Source organism: Brachyistius frenatus, unplaced genomic scaffold (genome assembly GCF_029030835.1).
Source record: "Brachyistius frenatus isolate BFR_SWC_R1_liver_20210118 unplaced genomic scaffold, ASM2903083v1 Contig_60, whole genome shotgun sequence".
Lineage (NCBI taxonomy): Eukaryota > Metazoa > Chordata > Actinopteri > Embiotocidae > Brachyistius > Brachyistius frenatus.
In genome coordinates this window covers 968,672-995,587 of record NW_027210659.1, presented here as the reverse complement: position 1 = coordinate 995,587, position 26,916 = coordinate 968,672, and the positions used below count along the sequence as shown (strand labels likewise).

General features: G+C 41.7%; 1 protein-coding gene across 3 annotated transcripts in view; it reads left to right on the top strand.

Annotated features, from left to right (window-relative positions):
* Positions 1-24,412, top strand: part of ddr2l (discoidin domain receptor family, member 2, like) — a 51,950-nt gene extending 27,538 nt beyond the window's left edge. The window contains exons 5-19 of one of the 3 annotated variants that reach the window (XM_069705925.1): positions 483-635; positions 3,394-3,541; positions 4,537-4,642; positions 4,729-4,918; positions 5,711-5,957; positions 6,038-6,121; positions 6,588-6,730; positions 10,789-10,900; positions 12,390-12,506; positions 15,091-15,335; positions 15,438-15,565; positions 17,553-17,750; positions 17,998-18,232; positions 20,287-20,436; positions 21,125-24,412. In XM_069705925.1, the coding sequence (XP_069562026.1) occupies positions 483-635; positions 3,394-3,541; positions 4,537-4,642; positions 4,729-4,918; positions 5,711-5,957; positions 6,038-6,121; positions 6,588-6,730; positions 10,789-10,900; positions 12,390-12,506; positions 15,091-15,335; positions 15,438-15,565; positions 17,553-17,750; positions 17,998-18,232; positions 20,287-20,436; positions 21,125-21,259 (2,391 nt within the window). In that variant the 3' untranslated portion in view covers positions 21,260-24,412. Of the gene's footprint in view, positions 1-482; positions 636-3,393; positions 3,542-4,536; positions 4,643-4,728; positions 4,919-5,710; positions 5,958-6,034; positions 6,122-6,587; positions 6,731-10,788; positions 10,901-12,389; positions 12,507-15,090; positions 15,336-15,437; positions 15,566-17,552; positions 17,751-17,997; positions 18,233-20,286; positions 20,437-21,124 lie in introns of all 3 variants that reach the window. The other 2 variants (XM_069705927.1, XM_069705924.1) reach the window with 2 other exon arrangements.
* Positions 24,413-26,916: the final 2,504 nt, after the last annotated feature.

The following is a 26,916-nucleotide window of genomic DNA, read 5'->3' as shown; positions in this document are numbered from 1 at the left end:
GACATTGTCAGATAAGACAAAGAGGTATTGAAAAACACAATTTAAGGAACCTGTGTAAAATAATTGTGAGCATTACCCATCACTGTTGATAGTTTGGAGGTGACCTGAATGTAGACTTGGTTTGAGGGTTGTAGTAGCATTATTCCTTTTATTCCAGGATGAGCTATATTCTCGTGATTTGTTTTGATGGTTGTGCTTTCAAATCACAACAATCCAAGTCTTAATTCAAGTTATATTGAAGAACTTTTCACTCAAGTTTGACAGTAATAAGTGCTGAGTACTGCTGGTTGGTTTACATTTATTTTTTGTAGGACTATTCAGCTGTATTGCCCAATTTTTTTTTTTGATTCGTTAGCAAAGTCATCATAAAGTACGTTGACTACGTAGTCATATTCGTATCTTTAGATTTTGCCCATGGTCTTTTTGGCTCTCGGTGTGTCATACAAATTGAGAAACAGTTTTGATTGACATGTTTTTTTTAGGTGGACCTGAGCAGACTCACCTTCCTCACGGTGGTTGGGACACAGGGACGATACGCCAGAAACTCTGGGAACGAGTTTGCCCGAGCATACCGTGTCAACTACAGCAGAGACGGCCTGCTGTGGAAGTCCTGGAAGAACCGCCTGGGAAACACGGTGAGTAACCCAAATGTTTTGACTGCCATAGGTTTGCGATATCGTCTTAAATAAGAGGAGAAACAGACCGATCAAGCGCAAGTCACAACTAACGTGTGGCTGGATTGTGTATAAAAAAATGAGGCTTTTCTTTTGAAATAAGGACTTTTAATTTGAAACAGTCACAGCATTCAAATAGTGACTTCCTCAGTCAGTCTCACGGCATTCAGCATACATTTGATAATTTAGAACTACCTTCGCTCACTCACGCAGTCACTAGCAGACTTTTAAATCTATAGGGCTGTTGCACTGTGTTGCAGTTGGGCCAAATATTTTGTAGGAAAATCGTCTCGGCTCCAGAAAGAACAGATGGAAATCTGGAGAGGAAACGTGTGGCAGAATGTTGGAGGAGAATGGGAGGTGGATGAAGAAAAAGAAGGAAACACGCTGAGCTGCTTTCACTCATACCAGAGAAAATGACATTTACACCATTTTCCGGCTGGCCTTCAATGTTCTGGGTTTCAACAACCTTGTTTTATTTTTATCAATATTTTTTTTGTTATTACATTTTTTGAAAAAAAACAAACATAAAAGAACCAATCAATTCTTGCAGTTGGTTGTCCAAGAAATCAAACAATGGGGGGAAGCTAACATGATAAAGTCAGTCTTCAGTGAGCAGAAGTTTTTAGATTTTGAATATTTGACCTGTGGCACTAAAAAAAAAAGATCTTGAAATACTTTTAAGCAATGTTAAATGAATCTCTTATTTCACCAAATTATACTGCCACAATAGGAAAATGTAAGAATATATTAAAAACAGAGGAATGGTTTAATGAAAATAACATAAGGTAATACTTTCTTTTATGTGTCCATAACTTTCAAATTATTTTTTGGGGGGGAGATTCTCTTTAAATATCTATGTAACTTATAATAATAATAACAATAACTTTATTTGTATAGTGCTTTTCAAAAAAAAGTTACAAAGCACTTTACTTACGTTTAGAACACAATATGCAAAAGGATAGAATATAATGATAAAATACAACAAAAATAAAACAGACAGTCAACAAAAGGCAAGTCTAAAATAGTGTGTTTTTAAGAGTGACTTAAAAGAAAACAGTGTGTTAGCGTCCCTGATCACCTCTTGCAGTTCGTTCAATAACTGAGGGGCCCAAACAGAAAACGCCCGGTCACCTTTAGTTTTATGGTTAGTTCGGGGTGTGGTCAGGAACGACCTACTAGAAGATCTCAGCTTGCATGTAGGCTTGTAGGGGGACAGGAGGTCAGCTACATATTCAGGCGCCAGCCCCCTGAAACGCGATCAATAACATTTTTAAATCTACTCTAAAACGGACAGGATGAAGTGATTTTAAAAAAGGTGCAATGTGCTCTCTCCTGTTGGTCTGGCTGCTGCATTTTGAATGAGTTGAAGTTTGTTTATCTTAACTTGGTATGGTAACCCTCAGGACAGACACATAATGCGTCCCACGCCTTCTTCTCGATTGAATAGCGCAGGGAGAATTTATCACAGAGATGCAGCACATATATCCACTGAAACTGCAGAACTCAAGTTTTCTAAAAATGCTTCATCTGTGTGAAGAAGCATTGAAACGAAAATTGGTTTTGAAGTTGCATAAAATTTTGTCATTGTTACACTCGAAATAATCGCAACATATAGACAGTCAAATACCTGCAAGATAACATCCTGAATTTCTTTTCTGATTTTACGATTGTGTTTGACCGAGTCTCAGTATATCAAAGTAAACAGCAGAACTTATCCTGACCGATGAAACTTTGAGCGTTTTCAGCAACTCCTTTTTTTGAAATCCCACCTGACCTCTGCATTGTCTCCTAAACGGGGCTGATATTACATCCCACTTTGTATTAAGAATAACTAAATAACGTACTTTCATGCCTACCCAACAGTCAAGTTATTAGCATGTATATCACATGAGCGTTTGGCCTCAGTGTAGGTCCCTGGTTTGGGTTCTGGCCCTCTGGACTGTGGCTGCGTGTCATTATACTGTCCTCCTACCCCTTCATATCCTTTCAATCTCCACTGTAACAGTCAAATAAAGGCAATTTTTCTTTAAAAAGATATATAATTTATGGGCTTTTCATAGCAATGATACAAAAGTTGCAGTCAAAAGATTTACAAGATTTTAAAATCTAACATTTACATGTAAAAACACAATTTTAGATTTAAAAGATTAACTTTTTTTCCCCTTCATATAAAGACTTAAATTAACAATATATAAGTATTATACAATCAAAAGACAGAAAATTTGGATAGCCTAGACTGTTCTGAAAAACAAACAAGATATAGCATGAATTGCTAACCCTTATAATGTGTTGTGATTTGGCACTATATAAATGAAATAGAATTTAATTTAATTGAATGATGACCAGAGCTTAAAAAGCTTAAAAGTGAAGGTAGTGAAATTACCCTGAAAATCACATAACAATTTCAGTAGCTTTCAATCAAGAATGATCAACAATCACGTTATGCAGGGGTGATGGGGTCAAGGGGGGCCTGCTCAGCAACAAATATACTGTATAAATATCAGTTAAGACATGTACCTATTTAATGTTTGTCTTCCATTCTTCTTCCAATAATTGTGACTGAGACAAAGGTATTGAATTGCATTCGGTGTGGTATTAAGAGGACTCACATTTAATACGGTGAACACAACATTATGTTCTCGAAGCATGGTCACACATTTTTCTCAGTTCAGAACAACTGAAGGTCTGGTTGTGTATCCTTGATATATTCATCCAGGTAATAGAGGGAAACAAAAATGCCTACACCTCCGTAATCAACGACCTTCACCCTCCGATCATCACCCGCTACATCCGCCTGATCCCGGTCACCAAACTGTCCACCACCGTCTGCATGAGAGTGGAGCTGTACGGCTGTCCATGGGACGGTAGGACACACAAACGCACACTCATACCTTAAAAATGTGCATTCTGAAGTTTTGCTGACATTAAAAGTTGTTTATTCATTGGATTTTGACTTTTTTTTTTTTTTCTCAAAGGCATGTTAAGTTATTGGAAACTTCCTCACACCAACATAAATCTTTTAGCCACCGATTTCAAAAAGTTTTTCATTTATTCAGAACAACTTTTGTTAACCAAAACAAACATACAAATGTTTTATCACATATTCAACACCAGTCTAAAATAATGTTGAACTGTATGTCACAGCACCTGACACTTTTTTTTCATCCTAAATTGTGTTAATTTATTTTGTGTGTATATAGTTTGTGTGTGTTAATTCATTGATCTTACTTTAAAAAAAAAGTATTATCTATCTTATTTATTGCATTTGTAATTTCTATCTATCTATCTATCTATCTATCTATCTATCTATCTATCTATCTATCTATCTATCTATCTATCTATCTATCTATCTATCTATCTATCTATCTATCTATCTATCTATCTATCTATCTATCTATCTATCTATCTATCTATCTATCTATCTATCTATCTATCTATCTATCTATCTATCTATCTATCTATCTATCTATCTATCTATCTATCTATCTATCTATCTATCTATCTATCTATCCATCCATCCATCCATCCATCCATCCATCCATCCATCCATCCATCCATCCATCCATCCATCCATCCATCCATCCATCCATCCATCTATCAAAAAAATTATATCAAGCAAGTGTAATAGAAATGTTGTATCACATATGTTTGATCCTGGTGATTACATTGACATAAGGGTTGGAAATGTTGCTTTTGTTATTGGTCCCTTAGCATAGTGCCAATTACTTTTCTCCAGTCAGAGGACAAGTTCTTCTCGGCACCTGCCAGTGCTGAACATAATGTGTTCAGTAGGATTTCTGGTCCAAAATATGATTAATTTTACCACCCCTTTTTTTCTACCCGCCCTTCCTCCCTGCAGACGGTCTGATCTCCTACAGCGCTCCGGAGGGTCAGCTCATGATGCCGCCCGGTTATCCCATTGCCAGCCTCAACGACTCTACGTACGACGGTGCACACGAAAGGAGGTAAGTCACGTGTACATTTGTTACACACCAGGGGTTTTCCCTGTTTCCCCCACTCTCCGTGACTTAACAGCTGTCTCGTCCAACAGGAGGCTTTTTGGCGGGCTGGGTCAGCTGACTGACGGCGTGATCGGCCTCGATGATTTCCTGCTGACCCGTCAGTATCACGTGTGGCCGGGCTACGACTACCTGGGCTGGAGGAACGACTCGCTCGGGACTCTGCCATATGTGGAGTTAGAGTTTGTGTTCGACAGGCAGAGGAACTTCACCTCCATGAAGGTTTTTTCATTTGCGCTCTCCTCTACCTCATCAGATCAACTCAAAAGTTCCTCACCGCTGAACAAATCCAGTCATCTGCTATAACTGTAGGAGCAGATTGGCACTGAGTTTGATGCTTCTAGCGATTTGTGATGATTTAGTTACTTTGATTGGTGGAGGTGAAATCACAAAATTATGTGCAAAATCATACAAGCCCCCTTCTACTTAGTATGTTTTTCTTTATGTGTTTTACTGTTCTTTCTTTTCTCTTTTTTTAAATTTAAAAAAAATTTTTTTTATTAATAGCAACACAAAAAGACGATCCACTAAAGGACAGTAAGCGCAGTCAATAACAATAAGAGCAGTCAATAACAATAAGAGCAGTCAATACAGTTAATATTCTGTTGGTGTTGGTGTAGCCTTTGTGTATGTGTGAGTATGTTTACTAAGCAGTCAGTCTAACTTCCAATTTTGGTGTGAGTGTGCTTAAATTGTGATTGTGGATATGCAAAGAAAATAAAAGTAGGTTTTACTGCACTTTCAACACATTCTTTTACCACCAAGCTCATAATTTACTGCACTAGATGATGAAACACGATTGTTTTTACAAACTCCAGCTATTTTGTCAGTAACAACTCGTTTGAGGGTTTGACTGTGCATCAGAGGATAAAATGCAACTACTCTTACACTTACACGTTACAAATATTAAACAAAATTCACCCTTTCTGGATAGTTTGAGTATTTTGGAGCATCATCAACATTCCTAGCTATACTAAAACTAGTTTTTTTGATCTGTTATGTCCTTACGTCCAGGTTCACAGTAACAACATGTTCTCCCGCGGTGTGAAGATCTTCTCCTCCGTCTTCTGTTGGTTTAAGCCCCGCCTTATTGCCGGCTGGGAGGCGGAGCCTGTGGCATTCAAGACAGTGCTGGATGACAGGAACCCGAGCGCCCGCTACGTCACTGTGCCGCTGAACCGTCGCACTGCCAAATCTCTCCGCTGCCATTTTTACTTCGCTGACGTCTGGATGATGTTCAGCGAGATCTCCTTTCAGTCAGGTAATACACGTAACATCCAACACACACACTTTTGTCAAAGCAGAAACATAAAATAACTTCCTGTTTTTTTGGTTCAGCAGCAGACACCGTACTCCCGACCCAGATGACCCTGATGGTGACTTCTCTTCCGGCCAACAGCACCATTACAACCACAACGAACACAGGTGTGACTTATAAACCATATGCTCAACATCAAATCCTGAAACCAACAGCTCTTGTGTATCATTTTTAAAATGTGTGAAAAGTCATACTTCCAAACCAGAGACTTATTTGATATTTGCTGGAGGCCTTGCAGCACTGCTCTGCCAGATCTGAGTTTCTACTGATGGCAAAGAATGGCTGGACGGAAGGATTAAATACACACAAAAAAAGTTAATCCTCTTCATGGAAGAGGAGGAATGACAAGACTGATGTGAAATGTGGTCTAAATTGAATGAAAATTGATGGGAGCCTTAATCTAATACTGTCTTTTACCATAAGGTAAATGTACAAGTAAGAGTCATTTGTAGCCATTAATTAACCAAATATTCTGCGTATTCCCAGTGATTTTCTTATGAGGCCACCTTGCTTTGACATTGAATAGCCCCCGTCCCAAGGCTATCATCTGTAATCTCTTTCCATTCTCCGTAGCAGCTATTCCATCAGCCAGTGATCCGCCAGATGAAATAAACACGCCCATTCTGATTGGCTGCCTGGTAACCATCATCCTGCTGTTGGTCATCGTCATCTTCCTCATCCTCTGGTGCCAGTATGTCTGTAAGGTGCTGGAGAAGGTGAGGAAAAATTCTCTTGATTAAACTCTGCAAAACTGGTTCTACGTTGTAGGAAGAGTGGAAGGACTTGGATATAGAAATACTTTTATTTTTACATCTAAGTTCAATTCAGTTTTATTTATACAGCGACAAATCACAACACAGGTTATTTCATGGCACTTAACACATTAAAGTCCTTACAGCAGAACTTTACAGCGTTATAGGTAGGTAGGTAGATACTTTATTAATCCCAAGGGGAATTTTTTTTCGCTACAGCAGCATTTATAGATACAGGAAAGCAATAAAATAACAGTAAAACATATTAAATATAAAAATGCACAGTATATACAATAAAATAGAATAGCATAATTAAATTAAAACTAACTAAACAATAGTGCAAAGTTTTTTTTTTTTTTTTTTTTAATATTTAAACAACCAAGAAAAACAGACAACAGACAACGGTGTTATTGTTGTGTGATGGATTTTGCCAGAGGTGAGTTATCGTACAGTCTTATTGCAGTGGGCAGAAATGATCTCCTGTATCAGGAATGATCTCCTGTATCTGGAATGATCCAGGTGGTGGAGAGGGTGGTCAGGATTATCCAATATGGATAATAGTTTGTTCAGCGTCCTCCTCTCCACCACCTTTTCCAGGCTGTCCAGTTTGCAGCCGATGATGGAGCCGGCCTTCTTAACCAGTTTGTTAAGTCTGTTGATGTCACCGGCTCCAATGCTGCTCCCCCAGCAGACCACAGTGAAGTACAAAGCACTGGCCACAACAGATGGTAGAACATCTCCAACATCTCGCTGGACACATTGAAGGATCGGAGTTTCCTCAAGAAAAAGAGTCGACTCATCACCTTCTTGTAGACAGCGTTGATGTTGGTCTTCCAGTTCAGTCTGTTGTCGATGGAGACACCAGGTACTTGTACTCCTCCACCATGTCCACCTCCTCTCCCAGAACTCTCAGCGATTGTGGAGCCGTCGTCTTCCTCCTGAAGTCGACCACCATCTCTCTGGTCTTGGCCACGTTCAGGAGCAGGTAATTTCTTCCTCCCCCACTCCACAAAGTCCTCCACTACTGTCCTGTACTCGTCCTCCCGTCCATCCCAACCACCACTGCAGAGTCATCAGAGAACTTCTGCAGATGTCAGGACTCTGAGTTGTACTGGAAGTCAGTGGTGTATAAGGTGAACAGGACGGAAGACAGAACAGTTCCCTGTGGAGCTCCAATACCACTGACCACCGTATCAGACAGCACACTGCCCAGACGGACAAACTGTGGTCTGCCTGTCAGGTAGTCAGTGATCCAGGAGACGGTGGACGCGTCCACCCCCACCACCCGCAGCTTCTCACTCAGCAGCAGTGGTTGGATGGTGTTGAATGCACTGGAGAAATCAAAGAAAGTGATTCTCACAGTCACCGGTTCCATCCAGGTGAGACTGAGCTCGTTGCAGCAGGTAGATGATGGCGTCGTCCACTCCCACACGAGGCTGGTACGCAAATTGCAGCGGGCCCAGAGAAGATTTCACCAGTGGCCTGAGGTGGGCCAAGACCAGCCTCTCCAGCACCTTCATCACATGAGATGTGAGGGCATCCGGTCAGTAGTCGTTGAGGCCGGATGGAGGTGTCTTCTTGGGGACTGGAACCAGGCATGACATCTTCCACAGCACCGGGACTTCCTCCTGCTTCAGGCTCAGGTTGAAGAGGTGTTGTAGGACCTCAGCCAGCTGGACGGCGCTGGTCTTCAGGACCCCGGGGCTGATGCCGTCAGGCCCTGCAAGCCTTGCGCTGATGGAGTCTCTCCAGCTGTCTCCTAACCTGGCCAGTCGTCACAGAGAGGAGGGGGAGGGGAGGGGGGGGTCATGGTGTCGATGGAGGAAGAGCCCTTTGAAGTTGAGGGCTCTGTGTCCATGCAGCTCACCAGGGGGGAAGGAGGGGGGAGGAAGGAAGGCAGCAGAGGTGTTTGGGAGGTGTGAGGTGTGGAGGAGACAGATGAGGGTGGTGAACTAAACCTGTTGAAGAAACAGTTTAGCTCATTGGACCTCTCCAGGTTCCCCCTGATTGTTCCTCTCCAGGTTCCCCCTGGTTGTTCCTCTCCAGGGGTTGTTCCTCTCCAGCCCCCTGGTTGTCTCTCTCTCCCCTTGAACCCAGTAATCTCCTTCATACTGGTCCACACCTCCCTCACGTTGTCCTGCTGGAGTTTGGCCTCCAGCTTCCTCCTGTAGGAGTCCTTTCACTCTCTCAGCTTCTCCTTCAATTCGTGCTGAACTCTCCTGAGCTCCTCCCTGTCCCCAGACCTGAAGGCTGCTTTCTTCTGATTAAGAAGCACCTTCAGGTCACTGGTGATCCACGGCGTCTTCTCCGAAGTTCATCTGGGATTTCAGGCCTCGCTCCGGGCAGCAGCAGTAGAGGCCTACTCAGCGCGATCAGCTGATCACGAGAGTAAACAATGGCTCCAGTCCACTGTGCGTGGCTCTCCGTTACAAAGAGGGTAAAAAGTAAAAGAAGAGCCACCAGAAAAGTAGAAAAGTTACAGTCCATTGTCTGACCGTCACTTAACACACGTGAAGAAAAAAAAAACAACTCCGAAGAGAGGAGAAAGAAAGAAAAATACTTAAAGCAAAACACACTCGGGGGAGCTGCTGTAACAGGCTGCCACTAGCACGGTGCCATCTTAGAAGATCAGGATACAGAGAAACCCAATAATTCAACAATTCCCACATAAGCTAGGAGGGAAAAACTCCTCTTTAAGGGAGAAAAACCTCCAACAGAGGGAAGAAAAACTCCTTCTTAACAGGAAGAAACCTCCGACAGAATCAGGCTCAGAGGTGGGCGGCCATCTGCCTCGACCAGTTGGGGTGAGAGGAGAGCAGAGAGAGAAAAGGACAGCATAGAGATCCAAAACATGAACTGTTGGTGGAGTCGACAGTCACAGAGCAGAGACATGCAGCTCCATGGCCGGAGAAATCTGCAAAAGAAAGAACAGAAACTATGCGAGCGAAGGAACTGAATGGAGAGGCAACAGACAATAAGCAAAAAACTATGGGAGAGAAAAAGCATGAAGTTAATGAGATGTAATAGTGAGATATGAGTGTATGGAGAGTGAAAGAGTGAAGTTAATGAGATGTAATGGTGAGATAGTGTGTGCCGTCGTACGTGGAGTCGTTGAGGCTGGCAAAGGGATAACCGGGCGGCATCATGAGCTGACCCTCCGGAGCGCTGTAGGAGATCAGACCGTCTGCAGGGAGGAAGGGCGGGTAGAAAAAAAGGGGTGGTAAAGAGTGAGAGGAAAGAAGCTCAGTGCATAACGAGGTCCCCCAGCAGGCTCGGCCTATAACAGCATAACTAAGGGATGTTTCAGGGCCACCCAAGCTTTATCAAAAAGGAAAGTTTTATATAAGTTTTTATAAGTGTTATCAAAAGGCCACTGGACTTGCTTGAGGTTTTGTTGGGATGTTTAACCTCATCCAAAAGGACTTCTTGAGTTCTAAGTTACTGGAGGGGAGTCCCTGGCTTTAGCCTGTTGTGTGGGGTTGTTAACACCTTGAGAGTCATTAAGGTCACATGTGGACCCACCCAGTCATCCTGTGAGCCTTTCACGGTCATAATAATGGAAAAGGATCACAGGGACTGCATTGTAAGTGGCTGATATATGGTGTCATAGGCCACCTCTTCTGTTTCGCAGTGGTTATTCCTCTTTCAAAACCATTGGTCTTCCCCTTGCCAAAATGTGTAAATGAATGTCATCCAACAAGTTTCTGTTTTCCTTTAGATGTAGGAGAATTGCTGAGTCCTGTCCTGAGGAGTTGGCTTTCCTATGTTACGTATTATGTTTTGTTTCCTTAATGTACAAGTCTGACGTACACTACATTGCTCTGCTTATGGCTGGATATCTTGTCCTTGGGGGTGGTGGGCTGGAAATGTCCCGGGATGCAGAGCCCAGGTTAACAAAACCAAGAGCAAGACACGGGACCGATACAGAGGAAAAGACAAACGTTAAGGTCACTGCCGTGTCAAAGAAAATCTGATTAATAATAATAACAATAATTACAATGATACATTTTCTCCTCTGCCAGGCACCACGTCGGATTCTCGATGAAGAACTGACGGTTCGGCTCTCGTCCTGCAGCGACACCATCATCCTACAGACCCCCCCGGTGCCCTCCCGCTCTGGACATGCCGTCACAGGTGGGTAGATTCTTTTTCTTGTATTAGAAGTAATACAGACTAGAAAAGTCAAAACTTGGCTCTGATTCATTAATATTGATTGAGATTATTTATACAGAAATATGGACTATATTTTTTGTTTTGTTTACCTCCAGAGATTTTTTTTTTTATTCGACCATACTGTTGTTTTCTACAACAATGGGGCTGGGTTAACAGCATTGTGCGCAAGCAGGAGCATAAAATTAATAATTATCAGAAGTTGGGCAGGTCTTGGAGTGTCATGATGGGTGTAGAGTGGCCTTCAAGGCCCATTACCTTGATTCGGGGATCTGTCACTCCCCTGCTGCCCCAACATGGAAGGAGTGGCCTGAAAAGATGTTTGAAGAAATTCCAACTTGGAGTGGAACCAGCATTGGTTGGCCATGTTGCCAAATTACATGGCGAACATTATGGTGTTATTATAACTGAAACTTATGCTTTTGTGGGTCAGAAGGGTTTTATATTAAACATGGAAACTGGGTTGGGATTGTTAAAATGAGGAGAACAGATGAATTATCACCTGGCATCCTGGTGCCCCAAATGAGCGCTGTCTTTGTTGAAATGGAAATAAGACCCAAGGACCGCTCAAATTAGGGGGATAGAGGGAAGGACATCTACTGACCCGACGCCATAGGTGAAAGCAGAAGACTGTTAAAAAGGATGTGATAGTGGAGAGGATGACTGGCATCGAAACAGCAGTAGAACAGTGTTGAAAATTAAGCATATAGCAGACAGAAACTGGCAAACCTGATGCAGAAAAGGAAGCAGGAAACTAGAAAATGAAGAGTAGAGGAGAGGAAACCTGGTGTTATTACATTACATTATTACATTTCATTTAGCTGACGCTTTTATCCAAAGCGACTTACAATAAGTGCATTTCAACCATGAGGGTACAAAACCCAGAAACAAAGTGAAAAAACTGTTGAAAATGGAAGTATGCAGCAGAAGGAACTTGGCATCCCGGTGCCTCAAACAAAGCAGAAACTGTAGAAAATGAAATATGGAGGGAAAAGGAAACCTAGTGTCTCAGTGCGAGAAACAGGAGCTAAAGACTGTTTTTGCAATAGCGTCTACTCAATTGGAGATAGGCAGAGAGTAGTTGGGGGAGGTAGGGAATAGGAGGTATGAATCTGGCAACTCGGTTTTACTACTACTACTACTAGTACTACTACTACTACTTTCATTACCATCAAAGTAGTGCTTTTTTAAAGTTCATTATAACTGTATGCTCCCAAAATGCTAGTGTGAATAGGTGACTTACCTACAGGAGCTACATTTAGAGCCATGATACCTTGTGAATTACTCTCAGACCATAAACCTAAGAGTCCTAAAGTTTTTTTGCACGTTTTTTTGAATATGGTCCCAAATTCCCAGAAAACATGTCTCTGGACTACAAGGTCCTTTGGTATTGATTGATTGATTGATTGATTGATTGATTGATTGATTGAGTCATTAATGTTGTTTACCTTAGGCCCCACCAATACCGACTCTCACTACGAGAGAGTTTTCCTCCTGGATCCGCAGTACCAGAACCCAGCGGTGCTGAGAAACAAGTTACCGGAGTTGTCACAGAGTGCCGAGGCCTCAGGTAAAAAATACCTTGGAACACATTTTTGACCTTCAATATTTAAGTCAAAAGAAACATGTAGGAGTGCCAGGCTAACAAATACCAGAATTTTTCTTTTACAATTCATTATGCTTATATTTTATAAATATAATGAACATAATGACCTGTCTAATCGAAGGAAACACAGTTTTCTAAGTAGGAGTTATTCTTTGTGATGCCTTACAAATGTTCAACATCTATGTTAGCATAATTAGACACAACTGCTGTTTTTTTGTCTAAATAACCATAAAATAATATGACTTTAGCAAAACAAATTGCTGCTGTTTCCCCTTAGCTTGCCATTTCAAAACCTTCACACATCTACAACAGGAAAATATGCAACCGTCTGCCAATCATCTCCTCTCCTATCACCCATTAAAAGCTCCTAAATTTATTTTTGTCATCACTTTCCTCCATTTCTCACCTAAACATGTTGCACAAGCTGTCTGTATATTCTCCTTTTTCTTTCTTAGGCTTATTTTTTTACCTTCCAGCTCTCTGTACATCTTTCCATGTTTCCTCTTCTACCAGTGCTTCTTCATAGTAATCCTTTCTATGACCTGATCCTCATGACTTCCTGTCACATGGCATCAGGCTCGTTGTTTAATGAGAAGATAAAGGTGTATGAACGTCTAAAAAATAGATAACAACACCGAGATAACTCGTGGGGAATTTTTATTGACTAAGAATTTTATGAGACTAGTTGAATGGCGGTCTATGGAGCTTTTTGGAGCCGACCTCCAGTGGCAGCTGGTGGTATCGAAGCTAAACTTCCGCATCCGCCTCATTTTTCAGAGCCGCAAGCTACGTCCACTTTTATGTACAGTCTGTGCTCTGAACCTATTCACCCGTGAGCAGTTCTACCAGCTTGTTTGAGCAATGATCTGGCAGAGAGGGGGTGTTGACACATACATGCTGTGTTCCAAATCGCTCTACATCAGACATGCCCAAAGTCCGGCCCCCGGGCCAAATGCGGCCCGCGTTCATACTTCCACTGGCCCGAAGCCTCTGTCATAAAATCAATAATATGTGGCCCCCCAGTACTGTTGTCCACAGTCTAAAATACACGCATAAAAAAAGCAATTTTATATTTCACTACAGGATGGCAGTAAAGTTGTGGCCGGACTCTCGCGATCCAAAGCCCTGTGCCACCGCCAGTTTCAACAATTTCTACTGGACATCCACGCTGAATACGGAGATGTTGTGTATCACACTGATGTAAGATGGCTCAGTCGGGGGTCTGCACTGCAGCGTTTCTACTCTCTTAAAGAGGAAATTGGACAATTCTTGGAAAAAAGGGACAACCGATGCCAGAACTAACCGATCCTGTTTGGCTGGTTGATTTCGGATTTTTAGTTGACATAACCCGACATCTGAACGCCTTGAACACGAGCCTTCAGGGGCAAAATGCAATGATAAGCCAACTGTATTCACATATCAAAGCCTTTCGGACCAAGCTGCTACTTGTCCAAAGCCACCTGTCACAAACGCAGCCTCTGCAAGCAATAATGACCCGTTTTCCAGCGCACAATATCAGTGCGCAAATGAGGAGGTATGCCGCAAACATCTCATCTCTGGCTGAGGAGTTTCAACAGCATTTCAGTGATTTTGCAACTATTGAAAAGGAGATCAGGCTTTTTTCCGCTCCTTTTTCCGTGGATCCCGGTGACGTTCCAGCCCACCTGCAGCTGGAGCTCATTGAGCTGCAGTGTGACACGGAGTGTCGCAGCCGGCACCAACAACTCCCTCTTGTCAACTTTTACCAGCAGCTGGATAAAGACAAGTTCCAAGAGATTCGAACATTTGCTAAGAAAATGTTGAGCTTGTTTGGCTCGACATACTTGTGCGAGAAGATATTCTCAGTTATGAACATGAATAAGAACCGTGTGAGGACAAGACTAAGTGACTCCCACCTGTGTGACATTTTGCGCATTAAAACCACCGTTTTTGAGCCAGACCTGCCCCATTTACTGCAGTCGAGATCTCAGTATCACCCTTCGCATTAATGCAAACATGTTATTTGTTGATTCTGGTGAATAAAGGTTTGAGTTTGAGTCATATTTCATAGAATACTTTACTTGCATTCAATTTATTTTGATTATAATCTTCATTTATCCAGGTCAGGCAGTTATCAGATCTACCTAGCAGCAGACAGCATAGTAAAACAAAGCAAAATAAAAGGAAATACAAAAAAGCATTCCCCGTCGGTAGCATGTAAAATTCATACTGGCCCGTATGACAATTTTTTTACATCAATGTGGCCCCTGAGCCAAAAAGTTTGGGCACCCCTGCTCTACACCAACTCTCTTTCGTACACTCACACGCAGTATGTTACGCTTACATGTTAGTACACTTACTTGTGTAGCATATCAATTTTGACAGAGTAGGGTCGTCTCAATCTAATACTTCAAGTACAAAAATGCTGATTGTAATACTTCTGTACTTAAGTAAAATGCAGCACTCATAGTTGACATTAATGTATTGGTACTTACTTAAGTAAAAGGATGTAAGTGCTTATTGTATTTATATTAAGAATGAATTAAACAAACTTTTATCTCTTCAACAGCATGTGGAGGAGGCTACGCTGAGCCGGACGTCACCCAGTGCACACCGCACCAGTGTTTCCATAGCAATGCACCACACTATGCTGAGACGGACATTGTGCGGCTACAGGGCGTCACTGGCAGCAACATGTACGCCGTCCCTGCCCTCACCATCGACTCCCTCACCCGAAAGGACATCTCTGCTGCAGAGTTCCCTCGGCAACAGCTGATCTTCAGGGAGAAGCTAGGGGAAGGGCAGTTTGGAGAGGTGAGCAGGGGAGGCGTCAGGGCCAGTGAAGGTGTGCCGGAAAGTCTTTGATTGGAAAAAACGTATTTTTGTTAAAATTTTACTTCATCTTGTATCTGGCAGGTTCACTTGTGTGAGGCTGAAGGACTTCCGAGATTCCTCGAAGAAGGGTTGCCCTTCCCTGACATAGACGGCCGCTCAGTGCTGGTGGCTGTCAAACAGCTTCGGGCCGATGCCACCAGTCAAGCCAGGTAAACTTTATACGCATGTCTTATAACAATCTATGGATAAGTTTGTGTTTGTCCCAAACATACGATCAAGACATGTCTTTGTCTGTGGCATTAGACAAAATCGCATAGGGTTATTAAAGTTTAAAAAGGGATATATTAAAAAATGTCCCCTCAGGGATTAATAAAGTAACTACCTAACCTAACCTATCTTGTTCATCTGAAGACTCTGCAAATGCTGTTGTCAGTGGTAAATCTGCAACAAAGATGAAAGAGGGGCACCAAAACTTTTTTTTTTTGTTCTCACTATCCTTTTTATTTCCGTTCTACTGTCACTGAAGCAGGAAGTGATATCGTAGGTCAGTGTGCATCTGTAATAAGTGCTTGGGGCTGAAGTAGGGAGCTGCTATTGGGCCTTTTTTTTAAAGGATGGCTTTGGTGTTTCTGAAAAAAGTCAAATTGTCTTTAAGAAATACCCCCAGAAACGTTATGTTCTTCACCCCCTCCATGACAGCACTTCAGATGGTAATTGCAAGATGATGGTTCATGCTGGCCCTCCTGAGGATGACAATTATATCAATTCAATTCAATTCAATTCAATTCAATTCAATTCAATTCAATTCAATTCAATTCAATTCAATTCAATTCAATTCAATTCAATTTTATTTTATTTATATAGAGCCAAATCACAACACAGGGCACATGGCACTTAAGACATTAAAGTCCTGACAGCAGAAATTTACAGCATCATACAGAGAAACCCAACAATTCAACAATTCCCACATAAGCTAGGAGGGAAAAACTCCTCTTTAAGGGAGAAAAACCTCCAACAGAGGGAAGAAAAACTCCCTTTAACAGGAAGAAACCTCCGACAGAACCAGGCTCAGAGGTGGGCGGAGCATCTGTTAACAGAACCAGGCACAGAGGTGGGCGGAGCATCTGTTAGCAGAACCAGACTCAGAGGTGGGCGGAGCATCTGTTAACAGAACCAGGCACAGAGGTGGGCGGAGCATCTGTTAACAGAACCAGGCTCAGAGGTGGGAAGAGCATCTGTTAACAGAACCAGGCACAGAGGTGGGTAGAGCATCTGTTAACAGAACCAGGCACAGAGGTGGGTAGAGCATCTGTTAACAGAACCAGGCACAGAGGTGGGCGGAGCATCTGTTAACAGAACCAGGCACAGAGGTGGGCGGAGCATCTGTTAACAGAACCAGGCACAGAGGTGGGCGGAGCATCTGTTAACAGAACCAGGCACAGAGGTGGGTAGAGCATCTGTTAACAGAACCAGGCACAGAGGTGGGCAGAGCATCTGCCTTGACCGGTTGGGGAGAGGAGAGCAGAGAGAGAAAAGGACAGCATAGAGATCCAAAATATGATCTGTTGGTGGAGCTGACAAACACAGAGCAGAGACATGAAGCTCTATGGCTGGAGACATCTGGAAAAACAAATGGTTGTTTATTCGCCACTTTCTGGTCACCTACTCTTAACTCAGAGTAACTCTTAACTGAACTTGGGTCAGAATATCTCCGAAATGGAGAAACCTGTGGGGTGTTCCCGCTCATCTCAGGTCTGTTCCTTACCGACGGTGCTCTGAGGGATGAACCGTGAACTGGCAACGGGGTGTTGCAGGAAAGTACAGGAACATGTCTGATCCACAGCAGCCCCAACATACATACGGTGAACAGTGTCTTGGTGCCAGAAACCACAGGGGCACCTTCAGACATCTTGTAAAGTCCCAGTCTTGGCAGGTCGGAGGTCTTTTACCTGCACACAAAGGACCAACAGCATATTAGGCAAGAGTGCCCATAGTGTTTGGCTCACCAGTGTAAAACAAAATGGCAAAAATTACATAATTACACTCACAAAAACTGAAGACTAATGAAAGCTTAGGAACTTCTAGAATTGAGAAAAACACTGTTGTAAGGACATCGCAGCCTTTACCGTAACACTGAAGAAAATATTTTTTGACGCGGTTTAAAGTGTCTTCTCCCTTCATCTGTCCTTCCATCAGGGTTGACTTCCTGAAGGAAATAAAGATCATGTCTCGTCTGAACGACCCCAACATCATCCGGCTGCTCTGCGTGTGCGTGTCATCGGACCCGCTGTGCATGGTGACCGAGTACATGGAGAACGGAGATCTCAACATGTTCCTGTCGCAGAGGGAGATTGAGAGCACGCTGACGCATGCTAACAACATCCCTTCAGTCAGGTTAATATACCATGCACAACTGTTTCTGCTGATGATATTAGGAAAACAGTAACACTGTCAGGTGCACTCCATGTTGGGTGGAACTTTCCAAACCATCTTGGTCACAGTCTTATAGTCAATACTTTTCTTTTGTAGAAGAATGTACGCTTTCAAAATCCTTCAATGTTGCTCCTCTTCCCTCTCCAAACGTATTCCCCCATGTTAATCTTTTCCCCTCTTCATCTCGTTCTGTTTCCCTACCCTCCAGTTCGTCCGACCTCCTCCACATGTCCGTGCAGATCTCGTCGGGGATGAAGTATCTTGCGTCTCTCAACTTTGTGCACCGCGACCTAGCCACCAGGAACTGCCTGCTGGACCGCCACCTCACCATAAAGATCGCTGACTTCGGGATGAGCAGAAACCTCTACAGCAGTGACTACTACCGCATCCAGGGTCGGGCGGTGCTGCCTATACGATGGATGGCCTGGGAGAGCATCCTGCTGGTGAGCGGATGGAGGGGAGGGAGTCAATGCATGATCGGGCTAAATGGCGCAGCTCTCAGAAAAAGGAATATAAACATTCAGTTCATTCTAAATCCTAAATCAGGACATTCCAGAGTTGAGTCCAGGATGCATAGTTGCAGTCTACATGCTTTTCTACAGATTCCTTTAGAGCATTTACATCCCCAAAACTCCCAGTATCCCATTGGTGTTGTGTCTGTTCCCTGACGATCTAAATGAAATAAATAAAAAATCCACAAAAGTTATCCAGAAGAATCTAATAAAATAGATATAGTCAAAAGCGATAATTTTCTGGCAAAGTAAAAAAATATGTATACAATACAAATTACGTATCAAAAGCTTATTAATAAGATATTTCATTATCTCACTGCAGACTTATCATTTGACCAAACTGAACTCTATTAAAAACATGTGATATATAGTATCCAAAGAATGTTTGTGTTAATTTTGGATTTTGGTAGCTTTTGAAAAAAGACTTATGGCAATATAGTTGTTGTCTAATTCACCCTATTATTTTTACATATAGAGTTGCAGAGTGCCAAAGTTTTGTCCCAAGTCAGTGGATGTGGTGAAAACAATTCAGCTCAGAATAAAATATTATTGATTTATCTAAATCTTTTGAAGTTTAAAATGTGTATTTTACATCTCCATGCCCACTTTAATCTATCATTACAAAATGTTATGTATCAACCAAATCCGTGCAGTGAACAATCAGATATAAACTTTTCACATTTGTGGCGCCACCAAACGTCTTCCCAAACACAGTCTGACCACATCTACTAAGATTTATGACGATTGGACAAATAGTTAATGAGTTATAACCAGTTTCTTGCGAAGCCCCTCTCCTTCTGAATCTTATTGGACAATAAATTGAAAAACAAATAGGATATCAACATATTTTATAAACAGTTGAATTGGCTTTTTCCTATGATGATTACAGAAAATTCTGTACCAATGGGACCTTTGGTTTAAGAGACGTCAAAAGTGTATTTTTCAAAAATTTTAAATGGCGGAAAAATCCATAAAATCCATAGGTAAAGCACATAGAATTTTACCTGTATGTCAAATTTCAAGTCAATCTGATTTATGGTGTGACGGGTGTGGCCTTTGAAAAATAAAATTTTGGGGGCCCCATCTGGCCAATATGGGTCATCTTTCTTCAAAAGGTAATGTACATCATTTCAAGTTATTGAACCAAGTTTCATGTTTCTATCTCATTCCAGTTCAAGGCAATTTGACCCGCGGAAGGGGAAAAATAATCATAATTATAATAATAATAATGAGCCAAAGTGAAAACAACATGGTTCTGCCCCTACAGGAATTGAAAACAAATTAACATTACTAATTTAACGAAACAAAAATTAAATGCAGTGTGTTAAAAATGTTGTCTTTCTCGTCTAAATCCCTGTTCGTAAATGATTTAATAAATGATCATCAAATTGATTTATTTTTCTTGCAGAAACCTTGTTGCAGCAGAAAGAGTGTGTCACTCTTAATGAGTCAACTATTAGGCCTAGGACACACTACCTGACTGGGGTACTGCACACAAACTGTCAGACTGTGAATTGGTGGAAAGACGTCTTTGTAACCTTTTCCAGGATTATGAACATAAGCAACTAAGAATCAGTCAATGGGATGATATTCAAGTATGTGACCACCCTGTTGTATAGAATCCATCAAAATCTGAGCTTCACAACACAGGTTTTTGAAAATGTATCATGGCCCATACAAGAGAGATCTCTAAAGATGTCAGAATGTTTTCTGACATCTTTAGAAATCTCTCTTGTATGGTGTACTCTACTGTTGGGGCTTGAAAAATAAAAAATTGAACTGAAAAATCGTATGATTTTTAAGGTCATATTTTACACAAATATAGAAAATATGGAAGGGTTCTAAAAATTTTAAGCACCACAGTATATTCTGACGGTCACACCGCCCAAGCACCAGATTTAGTCAAAGGGTCATTTGAACAGACAAAAACAATGTGGATCTTTGAAGACAGTTTCTGGAATATTAAACTGTAAAACTCTCTCCAGGGCAAGTTCACCACAGCCAGTGATGTGTGGGCGTTTGGAGTTACCTTGTGGGAAATTTTCACTCTGTGTAAGGAGCAGCCCTACAGCCTGCTGACCGACGAACAAGTCATAGAGAACACTGGCGAGTTCTTCCGAAACCAGGGTAGACAGGTGAGACAAATCAAATACAGCACCAGGTCAGAGTTGCGCTAGTATAACAATTCATGATGTGTGTTTCACCCAAAGTTGGGCATTATTATTCTTCCGTCACTGGGCCCAACTATTTTGGCCACATTTAAAGCAAGCTCCAGTTCCTACAAACTTTTGCATCATTGGTAACTATGCATATTTGTGATTTGTTTGAACAGCAAATGACCAGACTAGAAATATGAAACCGTTGGACATGAGACTGGCTTCTTACTTATTGACAAACTCAGAACATCTGAGAGGGTTACTAGATTACTTAGAGGACTGGAAAGCAAAACTGTTTTTTTTTTCACTTTTTCAGATGCTATCCTTAATGCTTCTATTTTCATGAATCACTTGTAATCTTTGTCTGTTCATGCGTTAAAAGCTGATTCAGATGCAACAGGTTGATCTCGTCATAACTCCTAAACATGGATCCGATGTTAAAAGCTTAATTTTGGCAGTTTTGTGACATAGAATGGGAATCACTGAATTACAGGATATGTAAGTAACGATAGCAACAGTTGAAACCCATGCTTTTCTGATTCAGTGACACTGTATGTCTTTGTTTTTGGAAACTGACCGTTGCTTGTTCTATGTTTTGCCATCTCTATCGCCCCGAACAAGTCTGAACACCTGATCTCTGTGACTGTCCTTCATTTTCTCTGACCAGATCTTCCTCTACTCCCCTCCGCTCTGCCCACCCTCTCTCTTCGAGCTGATGATGCATTGTTGGAATCGTGACATCCCTGACCGACCCACCTTCGAGGGACTTTACCAAGCCCTGAAGCCCCACGTCAACCAGTGAGCCGAGGGTCCGCTGGGATGTGCCGATCGGGCTCTCCTTGACTGCGGGACTCCTGTAAGATGACAGACTGACAACGAGAAGACAGAGGACTGTAAATATACTGCAAGTGCAGACTTGCTGCCAGAGAGAATGGGTTAACTGGCAGAGCCGTGGTCAGAAGGTTGGTTCACCTGGTGGTAGTCATCACTCTTTTTGTGAGACACAAGGGAGGAAAAAGCTGATTACTCAGAGGAGAAATAATTTGCAAGATTCAAACTTTTTCAGGCCGCAGGGAGCAAAGATTTCTAAACTTACTAAAGATTTCTATCCTTGCTGATATCACTGCTTCATCCATCTCTTATGCCTCGGACACACTGCCTGCATGGAGTGTGTGTCGCAGCAACCAAGCTGCTGCACCTGAGTTTCCTTTTGACAATTGGTAATCAATAATCAAATGCCTGAGGTATCACAAGTGAAGAGTTGTAACCCAAATAGCAGTCATGGGATTTTTGTGTACCCTCTTTCACAGCAAGAACAGATAAGAGAGGAGATGCAGAGAAAGGCAAAGTGCAAAAATACTACCTGTTAAATTAGTCCATCTATTAGTCCTTTCTCCTCCGTTTATCCGGGGTCGGGTAACAGTGGCAGCAGACAAAGCAAGTTGGCCCAGACTTCCCTCTCCCCCACAACATTTTCCAGCTGATTCTGGGGGATCCGAAGGCGTCGCCAGGCCAGATGGGAGATATAATACCTACTAGCGTGTTCTGGGTCTTCCCCGAGGTCTCCTGCCAGTTGTGTGTTCCCGGAAAACTTCCTGATCCTGATCAGATGCCCAAACCACCTCAGCTGACTCCTTTCGACACGAAGGTGTAGCAAATCTACTCCGAGTTCCCTCCTGATGTCCGCGCTCCTTACCCGATCTCTAAGGCTGAGCCCAGACACCCTATGGAGGAAACTCATTTCAGTCGCTTGTAGCCGACATCTTGTTCTTTCGGTCACGACCCTCAGAGGTCGTGACCATCGGTGATGGTTGGTCGGAACGTAGATCGACCGGTAAATGGAAAGCTTCGCCTTTCGGCTCAGCTCCCTCTTCACCAAAACGGTGAAGAGCACCTGTTTTACTGCTGCAACTGCACCGATCCGCCTGTCGATCTCCTGCTCCATCCTACCATCACTCGTGGAACAAGGCCCCAAAATACTTAAACTCCTTCACTTGGGGCAGGCACTCTGTCCCTACCGGTTAAATTAGTGCATCATTAAATTAGAGCCTGCATTGGATTTCTGCTATGATTATATAGAAAAACATGATCACACATCATTTCTACTTTTGCTGGAAACCGCACCTCACGTATAAATAAAATTAAAATCATCTGTTATTTAGATGACATGCCACAGATGCAAGGCATGATGCAGACTGTGCGGCTGCTCTAAAACTGTGAACATGGGTGCCGAAATGAAATCAAGACCGTGATGCACACGCCACGCAGAAAGTGTGTCCTTAAAGTGAGGCCTTTTAAGCCTGTTTGACCAAAATGTCTTTTCGGACTGGTTGACATATCTAAATTTGTTCCAAAGGCTTGAACTTCATTTTCTTCCTGTCTTCCTGTGACTTTTTTAGGGATACCAAAAACTGGACAGATGTTTCAGTCTTGGCAGTCTCTCCTTCCCCTGTGTTTTTATTTTTCTTATTGTAAAGCACTGTGTCTGTGTCTCTTCTTTATTCATGTTTTATATATTAATCCACACTGGAACTAGGGCTAGGGTCAAATTGTAGTGTAGGATTTTATTTTTACATTTTTACTCGATTTTATTTGTAATGTTTCACGGTATTTCACTTTTGTTGGTGTGTTTGTGCGGATATGAATGTTGTTCAGCTGAGATTGTTGTAACCTGTGCAGTTCACGCGACTGGGAATCAGTCAGTGGATAACTAGGGAAATTGGTAATGAATTTTGACTGGGTAAACATTGTAACCACAGAAAAAATACATTTAGTTCTGCAATTATTATTATTATTTTTTTTGCTAAAGAGAAATAAAGTCTGTTAAAATAATCACATAACAATACAATAAAATTGTAATACCCATCCTCGTGAACTGACATTTGGCAAAACATTAACATCTACAAGTTGGTGGATGTGCTTAGTTAAAGTGCCTCACTTTTGTAGCACAAGTTGTGGGACTGGTCAGGGTTACCTAAAGGACACGGGTAATGCTACTGGGGAGATTAATGGACCAAGTATTTAATGCTAACGTATCCTTTAAACTGTGTCTGTGTTTGTTCCTGGACCTAAAGCTGTGCCGCATGTTAAGTATGTATATGTCTTTGTTTAAGCCTACTGAAATGTAGGTGTATATGCTTTGTCTCCTTTAGCCGTGTTCTTCCTTGACGTATTGGTGGTTTGGTTTTTGTTTGAGTTGCACCACCAAAGATTAGTCAGCTAGCAATTCAGCATTTTAAATTTTTTGTCAGTTTCATCTCTAGATTTAGACAACAGTGAAAACAATTCTAGACTGTTTAAATTAAGATAGGAATGGGGCTTTTGCAGCACATCTTAAGGAGTACATCAGGGGTCTCCAACCTGTACCTCGTGCACTACCGCAGTTCACGACCCGGGTCTGGAGAGGTCGCAGAAGGTTCAAACAATATGCAGTGCTTCCAACACCATGTCACTGGGTAACAGGTCTGGACTGCAGGCAGGCCAGTTTAGGACCTGGACTACTACGTGCATTCTGCATTCTGCATGCTGCATGCTGCATTCTGCATGCTGCATGCTGTGTTACAGCATGGCTCATGCCAAGAGCCAAGTGTCATTGATGGTGTATCAGCAGGGGGCAGCAGAGAGACAGAAACACCATCACAAAATGTAGATCATAGACTGTATGCTGATCTCTACCCCTACTTCAGTAGAGATCGAGGTTATGAATTAAAGACTACTTAAATAGCTAAAACCAACAGAACCACTGCTACATTTGATATCTGACTAAACCTCAGATGGTTCTAAATGGAACCTGGTCCTATTTTGTACACATTTTTAGGATTTATTGCATCTTGAATTTTGATTTGTTTTGTTTTCCAGGATAAGTAAAGATATATGTGTTGTAGTTTAACAAGAAGATTCATTGTGGGCCATTTTGTAACTTATGACTTTGGAAATAAATTGGGATCAAATTTAATAGCTTGTACTGTTAAGAGCTGAATTCCTCTAAATTGTATTAACTGTTTTAGCCACAACGGGGCAGGAAAACAGGATGACAACACGTTAGAAGCCAGCTGGCTTTATCCACATCCAGCAAACATGGAATGACATGATCCATTATTTGTTCTCCTATAAATCTGGTTTTGCCTCCACCAACTCTTAAGAGATAAATCCAACTCTTTAGCCTGTTCGATAATCAACATTCTTCTTCAGGTAGTCTCTAACCATGTATAGTCTACAGTGGGTTTATCACAGCTTATTTGGTCAACAACTTGTCTTTGCTAGATACACTTAGACTGAACCAGTCTCTGAAAATTAAAGTAAAGCTGCAGGTATATGCTTATTTGCGTGTTTAATTGTTAAGGCAAAGTAGATACACAGCCTGAAAGACACAAAAAACTCTTGTTGTCCTGCCTTTATATAAAAATCCTATACCCATTTGTTAAGACAGGTCACAAATATTTTTCATACCAGAGAGGGTTAAATAGTGGTTATTGATAGGACCACTGGATCAAGTTATATATTGATTAACTTTTATATATAGATATAATAAACTTTCAAAGCCCTGAAGCTGATACGGCTGTTTTATTACCATTGCTTATTGCATTTTTAAATGATTTACTCTATAAACAACCATCCTTACCTCCCAAATGTTCCCTGCCAATGATGCTCACTGATCCAGTTTCATTTGTTCTGACTGACAACTGACAGTTTATTTCAAAACATAAGTATTGACTTGTATGTATTTTTACTGTGGCATTTGTTTATTTCATATCCTTTTAACATCCTGTCATCCATGTTCTACCGATTACCCAGGGGTCAGGCTGCAGTGGCTTCAAGGTTAGTCCAGATGCCATGTCCCTCACTCCAGCAGCGTTTTACAGCTTCTCCTAGGGGATGCAAAGGCGTTCCCAGACATTTGAGAAATACAATCCCTCCAGCATATTCTGGGTATACCCCGGGTGTCTCCTACCAGCTGGGACATGCCCGTGAAAACCAACCAGTGGAAAGCACCGAGGATACATCTCAATTAAGATGCCTCAACCACCTTAACTGTTTGTTTGTTTTTTGACGTGAAGAGCAGCGGATATCGGAGCTCTTACCCTATCTCTAAGGCTGAGCCGGGCCAAAATGCGAAAGAAACTAATTTCAGCTAATTATGTCCACAATCTCACTTTTTTTTAGGCCTAATATTTAATTAATTATTGAATTATTTGTAGCTGGATTGCAAAAACACTAATGAGAAGGAGTGACGTTTTATATTGTATGAGAGTAGTCGAATGGGAGTCAAAAGAGCCAGTGTCTCTCTCCTTCAGCGGCCAAGCCTAACTTTTCTCTTCCTATTAAATTAGAGGTTGAAGCTAGTGCTTTGGGAGGCAGCGCTGTGTTGCGACAGGATGGAGTGGGAGATGTGTGTTACTCTGCTGTGTGCTGGTCTTTGATCTTGGGTGAGAGAAACGTGAGGTAAGTTAAGGAATAGACATGGCTAGACAATGGTCTCACCTGTTATGAGGCCCAGTAGATTTATGATGCACAACAACTGTAAGACCAAGTAAACACATGATCTAACTTTAACACCTAGTGCTTTATAGGAGCCCTTGTCCTTGTTAAAGACTATTTTCTGTACAGATTACAAGTTTTTTGATGAGAAAGTCAAATTAGTGAGAGATAAAAAATAATCACACAGATGTAAAAAGACAACAAATAAACACAAAATCACCACAAACAGAAAATGATTGACTACAAACGGATGTACGTGATCTGACCAGAAAATATATATAAAACATATACAGAACCACAAAAGGACAAGAGCTGCAAATCATTCTCATATAGAGTCAAAATGACCACAAATAACCTCAAATGGATGTAAAATAACATCAGAGAAAAGAAAGAACTACAAAGAGAAACAAAATAGCCACAAACAGTCACTAAAACAAGAACAAAGAACTGAAAATGACTACAAGTAGAAGGAAAATTACCACAAATACATGCAGCCTTGCAGTTGTAGGTACTAACCAGCGAAATTGCAGTTTACTTCCATGTCTGTCCAGTCTCTTATAATATAGGAGCACTTGAAAGTTTGTGAACCCTATAGAAGTATTTTGATAATTCGGCATAAGTATGATCTAAAACATCAGTCCCAAGAGTACATAAAGTCAATCCAATTAAACCCATGAGACAATAATATTATACTTAGTCATTTTTTTTTTTAAAGGATCATTCTCTTGCTGCACAACCCACTTTCTCTTGAGATTCAGTTCACAAATAGATGTGTTATGTGTGGTGCTGGTGTGAACCCCAGGAGCAGACACGGACTGTGGATAAAAGATTAACCGTTTTTATTGAACACAGTTTGAAAGAAATGATTTGATTTGGCAGTCCGGAGCAGGGGGCTGGTGAGTATGAGAGTGGGCAGGCACAGGTTCCTTGTAATCCAGAGAGTATTGAGCATAATGTCCGGTAAGGCTGTGTGTGTGTGTG